Source organism: Ochlerotatus camptorhynchus, unplaced genomic scaffold (assembly GCF_037179485.1).
Source record: "Ochlerotatus camptorhynchus isolate MF236.1 unplaced genomic scaffold, CSIRO-AGI_Acam_v1.1 ptg000063l, whole genome shotgun sequence".
Taxonomy (NCBI): Eukaryota; Metazoa; Arthropoda; class Insecta; order Diptera; family Culicidae; genus Ochlerotatus; species Ochlerotatus camptorhynchus.
The window spans coordinates 620,206-627,524 of NW_027040553.1; the positions used below are offsets into that span (position 1 = coordinate 620,206).

A 7,319-nucleotide genomic window follows, 5' to 3' on the forward strand; every position below is an offset into this window, starting at 1 on the left:
ACATGTTTTGTGATAATCGTTAGACTCCGAGCAATGCATCCGAAATTCCTCCGTCAAATTAGTTTATTCTTCACACAGTACCTTAACACCTAATTGATCTTAATACACGCACACTCTAGTCCCTCATTTCGCCTTCCTCGTCATCGTCGTCCATGCCCCGAATGTACAGGACATTGTTACACCGGATCAGGACCTCACCAAGGTGGCCGGTGTTCTGCCCGTCGACAAACTCTTCGGTGTTAGCTAGTTGCATGTTCATGTACCCATCGACCGACACCAGGAATCCTTTGTACTCGTGGCCCCACTTGAGCTTGATGATCACCGGTTTGCCGGTCAGTCCGTTCAGGAACGGTTTCGGGTTGATTGGCATAGCAGTCGTCATTTTGGCTGAGGTGTGAGGTTAGCTGAAAGGTCGGTGCGGGAATACCTACGTCAATACAGCGTTTTCCGGTATGGTTCGAGATTGTATGCACTTCAGAATTTAAAACTTACCAGCTGGAAAGGAATGTAGGCTTTTAAAATACCGATTTCACGTAAATGTTGAGGAAAAATTCGCTCCGAATAAAACAGCGCGTCTCCTGCAGAACAAAACGATTGGAAATGTTGACAGATGTGCATGAACGCTGCTGTAGTTGGTGCAGACGGGCGAGAACAGATAAATGAATGCACACGGTAATAAGTTTTACACCATCCGGGGTTAACCTCAAACTGACGACAGAACAGTGGTGCCAGTGGTGCAGTTTACGTGTAGAAATACTCAGACGGAGAGATGGGCGGAGAAAACATAATACAAGTCTGCAGCAGGGATTTGTACCTAAATTATCTTGCAACCCTTGTTAGAAGCTAGTATTTAACATGACTTTTATTTTAGATTCGATTTACGTGCAAAATAATAATTGATTGCATCGCAATATTTTGCACATTTCTTGGTGCCATTCATTAACCAACAAAGATCAATTAATCAATAGAGTTAGAATATTGTATTGATTCCAAAAAACTAGATGAATTTGAGAAGCACACAAAACATAGAGGTGATTGAATTTCTGTTCGATTGCAATACTCTCAAATTTAATCTAGTAAGAATAAGAAATCCTTGGAAAATGTCTAATTGGATTTGGCTACTGCAGCGTGACGTCATAAATGAACTCAATGTTAATCGGAAGAACCTTTTTGACAGTTCAGTGGTACTGTTTATAAGCACTTAGTCGTTTTTTCGAAAAAACTATTCTAAAATTTCCGAATTTTAACTTGAAAGTTGTCGAGGAATAACGCGTTGAAAGGATGTTGCTCGTGAAAATTGCAGAAGTGTGGTTTACATCTCACTGCAGTCTGAAAAATTATCCCGACGGTGCAAAACCTTATGTTCGATTGGCTCAGATTTTGACAGTTCATTTGCCTCAAAAAATATTGAGTATTTCTACTCTGAACCATTTGGTGGATTTTTTTAAACTTTTGGTTAAAATTTGACAGGTGGAAAGTTATCGATTAACCCTGCTCTTCGAGCGTGGTTATTTCTGACAGACAAGAATTTAAATTTTGAATGACAACCGTGGCTGAGCTCTTCTTGAAAACCGGTCGATCGACAGCACAGGGGTTTTTCTACATAGAGAATAACTTTCGAAATATCAATTTAAACCACGAGTTAAATTTAACTCGGCAACTGGTAGATTTTCACGATAATTTTTCAGACTGCAGTGAGATGTAAACCCAAGTGTAAACTAAAGAGGCTGAATTTATAAAGAGACGACACGTCAAAATTGGAACAATTGATTATCTGTCAAAGTTATAGAAAAAGTTGTTCCAATCGAGCAGAAGACCTTTTTCCTAATTAGGTTAGGTTAGTGGTACTGTTTACAAGCACTTAGGCTGTGAACCCTTTGCCAAATTAAATTCAACTCGTGGTTAAAAAATAACGTTAAGAAAGTTATTTCTTATATTAGAAAACCCCTGTGTTACCGATCGATCGGTTTTCGAGCAGAATTCAGCCAAAATTTAACTTCTTGCAGGGCTGTCATCTGATCACTCAATGCGCGCAATGTACTGATTTTCTAAAACAAACAAAGTGAGAATCAAGCAAACACAGCAAACACAAAGTTTGCTTGTCTTTCACCCTGCGCAAGTGTAAATCAGCGGAGAAGAGAAGAAAAACACACACCCAGAAATAACGAAATCTCAATGTGTAGCCATCACTCCGACGGCTCCGACGCAAAGAGCGCCACTCAGTGTAGGGTTGCCAATGGGAAACAAACACAGCAAAAATATAAAATTCTTCTTTGATATGCCCTTCTTCATCTCCTATGCATGCAGTCGTGGTAAGCAAAGTCTGCAACGAATTCAAAGATGTTATTAGTTACCTCTATGTTATTAGCGCTTGTTGTATTATATTCGCTCCTTGCGCCGCACGGAGTGTACCACTCATTGTGTGAATCGCTTTCTCACAGATTAGTTGGAAAAGGGTGTGCGAAATAAATGGGAAAACCACACACTCTTTGTCAAGTGTTGTGAGATGCATGCACAAAGTTGCTTTGCTAACGCTCTGAGGTGCTTTCCAGCCCTGACTTCTTGTCTATCAGAAATAACCACGCTCGGATAGCAGGGTTGCTCGATAACTTTTCGTCTATCAAATTTTACAGTGTTCACTCGGCTGTCGACAGAAGCAGACCACTCTCAATGTGTGTCACGCGATCGTCTGTTTACTCGGCAGCAACCATTGTTCTTCATCAGCAGTTCTTTCAGTCGATGCGTCGTCGACTTTGGAAATCAACCGTTTCGTGATGAATGTGTGAGTACTGACCACGTTTTGCGTTCATTGCTACAATGGAAGCGCTCTGACCCTCGTTGGCGAATCTTCCATAGAATGAAACCATTGGAAGAGGCTCCCGTTCTGGTGGAGGAGGCTTATTGGACAGCGGAAGATAAAATGTTTATTGTGTTGTACCTTTTGACTATAGCTTTAAGATGTATCACAAACGAAGTGACAGACGGAGCGGCTCGAAAACTTTGGTGACTAACCTGCTATTTCAATTTGTCAGTGTACCACATGGCAACACCACTACTACTAGATTGTACCACATGGCAATACTACTACTGGATTGTTCTAGCATTTTCACCAAATGTATTAGAATGTTTTGGTTCTATCTCATTCACTCTACTCAAAACTGAAATGCATAAAAAAATGACAAAATGATACGCACTCTTTGCACACTGTCAAAGAATCATTGTACACAAAATCAACTTTGTTCAAATCAAAACAAAAAAACTAACCCATCTGGTGGATGATGGCATAAGCTTCCAAGAAAATTCTATTACAGTGAACCACATTATTTAAATGGATTTCTTCGCCAGTTAGTCGTCTGTCACTTCGTTTGTGGATGTATTGTATAGTGAACAAGAAACTAGGGATTTTAAATTGGCTCACTACTTGACTAGCCTATTAACTGGCAACTAGCAAATCGATTAACATTCTATGTTTCGAAGGGTTCATCGATTAGCTTGGGACCGAAGAGAGTACCAGAGCTTAGCCAAAAAGTTGAGCACGTTTCATCTGGACCTTGTAGTCTTCCCCTCTATGGTGAAAGGGTGTTGTTCGCGGACATTGCAGAAGTGTGGTTTACATCTTTCTGCAGCTTGAAAAATGATCGAGAAAATCTACCCGAAAAGAAATCGACGAAGTCCACGTAAACAGTACCACTGAACTGTCATCCTATTGAGGTTAACCCCGACGGTGCAAAACCTTTATTCACTATAAGTCCATAAAGGAACTTTGCTCATTCAGATGCTGGTGTTCGATTGCGTGGATGTACCTTGATTTTCGAGAAATTTGCGTTTAAAGCCATTGTTTACGTATGTTTGTTCCTAGAAATACTCAGAGGGAGAGATGGGAGGAGAAAACAAAATACAATTCGGCAGCAGGGATTTGTACCTAAATTATCTTGCAACCCTTGCAACCCTTGTTAGAAGCTAGCATTTCACATGACTTTTACTTTTGATTCGATTTACGTGCAAAATAATAATTGAGTGCATCGCAATATTTTGCACATTTCTTGGTGCTATTAGTTAACCAACTAAGATCAATTAGAGTTAGAATATGGTTTTTATTCAAAAAACTAGTTGAATTTGAGAAGGTACACGGAACATAAAGGTGATTGAATTTCTGTTCGATTACAATACTCTCAAATTTAATCTAGTAAGAATAAGAAATCCTCGGAAAAATTCTAATGCACACAAAAAATTATCGTTAATATAATTGAAAAAAACATTGTTAGAATTAAAAGTTATCATTGGTTCTTTTTGGTAGAAAGTACAGAGCTTTAAAAATAAAAAGCTGAAACTTGTCAAATTAAAAGTTTCCCTCATTGTTAATTTTAAAAGTTGAAGCTTTTGAATCAAATTGTAGAACCGTCAAAATAAAAACCAAGGTTTTTAAAATGACATATGAATTGTTTCACTTCAAATGATGCCGTTTTCAGAGTAGTAATATTTATTTTTATCGCAAAATGAAATTATTTTCAAATTAAGAGTTCTTAAGCTTAAAAAGAAAGTATTCAAACTCATATTCTTATCATTTCTAATTATTATGTATATTCATCATATAAATCAATAAATAAAAATCACTTTTTTATTCGTATGCCATTCATCGCATCGTCAAATGCCATTTATGATATAAAGGAAGTGACACTTTGGCAAAATTCCCAGCACCATTCCAGGGTAGCGTAATACATGTTCCGTGTGAATCTGGTGCCCTACTAGAGAAATTCAATTTTCAATCGATGATCTAACGAAACAGCATTCTTCCAACAATCAATACGAAACTAACGATTTTAAATTGGCTCACCACTTTAGTAGCCTATTGGTCCCAAGCAAACGATTAAAGTACCCTATTCTAGTCGAAATTCTAGTACTACGCAATGTTTGTTTTTATTCGCTATGAAAGTTTGACAGATAAAATGAGGGGTTATTGGTTTTTCCTATGTTTCGAGGGGTGAATCGATTAGCTTGGGACCGAAGAGAGTACCAGAGCTGAGCCAAAAAGTTGAGCACGTTATTTCGGGACCTTCTAGTCTTAGAGTTACCTCTATGATTCTTCCCCGTTGGAGACCTTCCGTTTGAAGTCCAAATTAGGCTTTTCCGGCGGAACAACCACAGCTGATGCAGTGAACTTACTCCATCAGTTCCGCTGGTTGTGGACGATGGGATGGAGCAAACTGTTTCGGGAAAACAGTGATGATCTTCAGTGGGAGTCTATATGAATGTCGAAAAACAATATAAATGTGAGTTAAATGGTTTTCCCAATAAAGAGATCCATTAAACCAACAATAACTTCAACGATTCACAGATTGACTTACTTTTAAAAATTTGTTGTCCCAAATTTCTACAGCAGACGGCTGACCAAATTTCCACTATCGGAAAAGGCGGTAAATGAGAGTTCAGTGCTGCCAGTAAAAACGACCTCTAAAGATGTATTTTTGACAGTTGTACAACTTTACTTTAAAAAAATGCACTTTTAAATTTACAAGTCGGAAGTGAAAGAAAAACTTTTAAGGCGAAAAGATAAATGTTATGTTCAATATTTTCGCAGTTGAAACTACGGATTTTGGGAAACTTTTAATTTGAAAATGCATCATATTTATTGATACAATTTTAGTTTTTTGTGTGTGGGAATGTTTGATTGGCTCAGATTTTGACAGTTCATTTGGCTCAAAACATTCTCTCGGCCTATCTCTCCCTCTGAGTATTTATAGGTCTCTTTTCTTCATTCAAATTGTTTTCAATAATCAAACGTCATGATTACCTGGGTTTTGTCAAATAAGGTAAATATTTCCATTGCTTGCACCAAAGAATACAACTGGACGTGAAAATCTCTTTAGCAAAACCTTATTGGGGGGTGCGTAAAAAACATTACGAAAAACTATTGGGTAGCGATAACTTCCCTTTCGAACAAAGCAACTCATACCATTCTCGACTTTTGACAGTCAGTCACTTTTTGGAAGCCCGATTTGGCTGCAAAACAAAAATACCCGGATAAATATCCAGGCAAAAAAAAAATATCCCAAAACCTAAATTTGAGCATCTAAATTCTACAGTTTTAGCGCTAATTGGTGGCATAATTTTTAAGTATTAATCAACCTACGGCCTACCGCTGCAATGGAGATGAAACAGATCGTGAGTGTTGATTGGACTTATGTTGGCAGTAAATTACAGCTTGTTCCGATACAGATACAAACAGAGGAGACCGACGCTGGACCCGTTCGGTTACCGGTGGACAGCGAAACTCACACGTTCGACGATTGGACCATTGCGTACACCAAATCGCACATTCTGAAGAGCGTTTGCACCAACGACAATAAATGTGTCCAGGGGGATGAAAACTGCTGTGAACTCTGCGTGTAAGTTTTGGTGAAAATTTGATGGTGGGGAACTAAGAAGGATTTTATTTCAAAAGATACAACTACGCCTTGGACTTGCCGCACCTACCGGATATGGTGTTTCACCGGAATGTTCTCACCATCAGTCACAAGGATGGAGCGTGTCTGCAGTTTAATCCGATGGACGCCCTCAAGTTGGTTCGGAACGAAAAACTCGACCTGAAGGTAGCCTGTTCGGAGGAATGGAAGGAGAGCCGATCGGCGGCGGATACCCAGGAGAAGGTCAAACCCTTCGATTGGTCCTTTACGACCGAGTACAAGGGCACCGTAAACGAGGGGATTTTGGTGGAGCAAACCGACCAGAAGATCGATATGTTCAAACTGATGAGAAGGGAACCGATTCTGTTCTACCACGACTTGACCCTGTTCGAGGACGAACTGCACGATCACGGGATATCGGTGCTGTCGGTAAAAGTGGTAGGTAGCCGCAGGGGATTTTTGTAAGGGGTTTGAGTTTAATGAGTTGTCTGTTTTGTTGTTGTTTACAGCGAGTTATGCCATCCGGGTTCTACATCCTTCTGCGTTACTTCCTACGCGTGGATCACGTGCTGATACGCATTAACGATACCCGTTTCCACTACGAGAAAGCCAATAGTTACATGCTGAGGGAGTACACTCACCGGGAGGCGAAGGTTGAACAGCTGAAGCGTGTTCCACCGGCCCTGTTCACCAGTCCGAATGAAATTGCCGAGCATCTTCCGGTGGTTTCGAAGGTTACCGAAAAGTTGACCATCGCAACCAGTTCTGTCAACGATGAGAGCGTGGAAATGTCATCGTAAATCAGAAAACTAAGACCCATCGAACGGTCTCTTTTTAGCGTTACATAAGTGTATTTTTAGCATTATCCGCCTCGGCGTCAGATTGTGTATCATTGTGGACTGACTCGGTTCGTCA

The 7,319-nt window shown here is 39.7% G+C and overlaps 2 protein-coding genes across 3 annotated transcripts in view; one reads left to right on the plus strand and one right to left on the minus strand.

The window, feature by feature from the left end:
- Nucleotides 1-45: 45 nt before the first annotated feature.
- SmF (small ribonucleoprotein particle protein SmF) overlaps nt 46-7,319 on the minus strand; it is an 82,487-nt gene continuing 75,213 nt past the window's right edge. Inside the window, exons 1-2 of one of the 2 annotated variants that reach the window (XM_065216502.1) lie at nt 493-578; nt 46-404 (exon numbers count right to left, since the gene is read on the minus strand). In XM_065216502.1, coding sequence (XP_065072574.1) covers nt 116-382 — 267 coding nt within the window. In that variant the 5' untranslated portion in view covers nt 383-404; nt 493-578 and the 3' untranslated portion in view covers nt 46-115. Of the gene's footprint in view, nt 405-492; nt 579-7,319 lie in introns of those variants that run through there. The other variant, XM_065216503.1, reaches the window with a different exon arrangement.
- On the plus strand, nt 6,024-7,296 carry LOC135696946 (TIP41-like protein). The gene is made up of 4 exons (XM_065216500.1): nt 6,024-6,162; nt 6,217-6,386; nt 6,443-6,842; nt 6,914-7,296. The coding sequence occupies exons 1-4, from the start codon at nt 6,145-6,147 to the stop codon at nt 7,202-7,204; spliced, it is 879 nt and encodes a 292-aa protein (XP_065072572.1). The 5' UTR covers nt 6,024-6,144; the 3' UTR covers nt 7,205-7,296.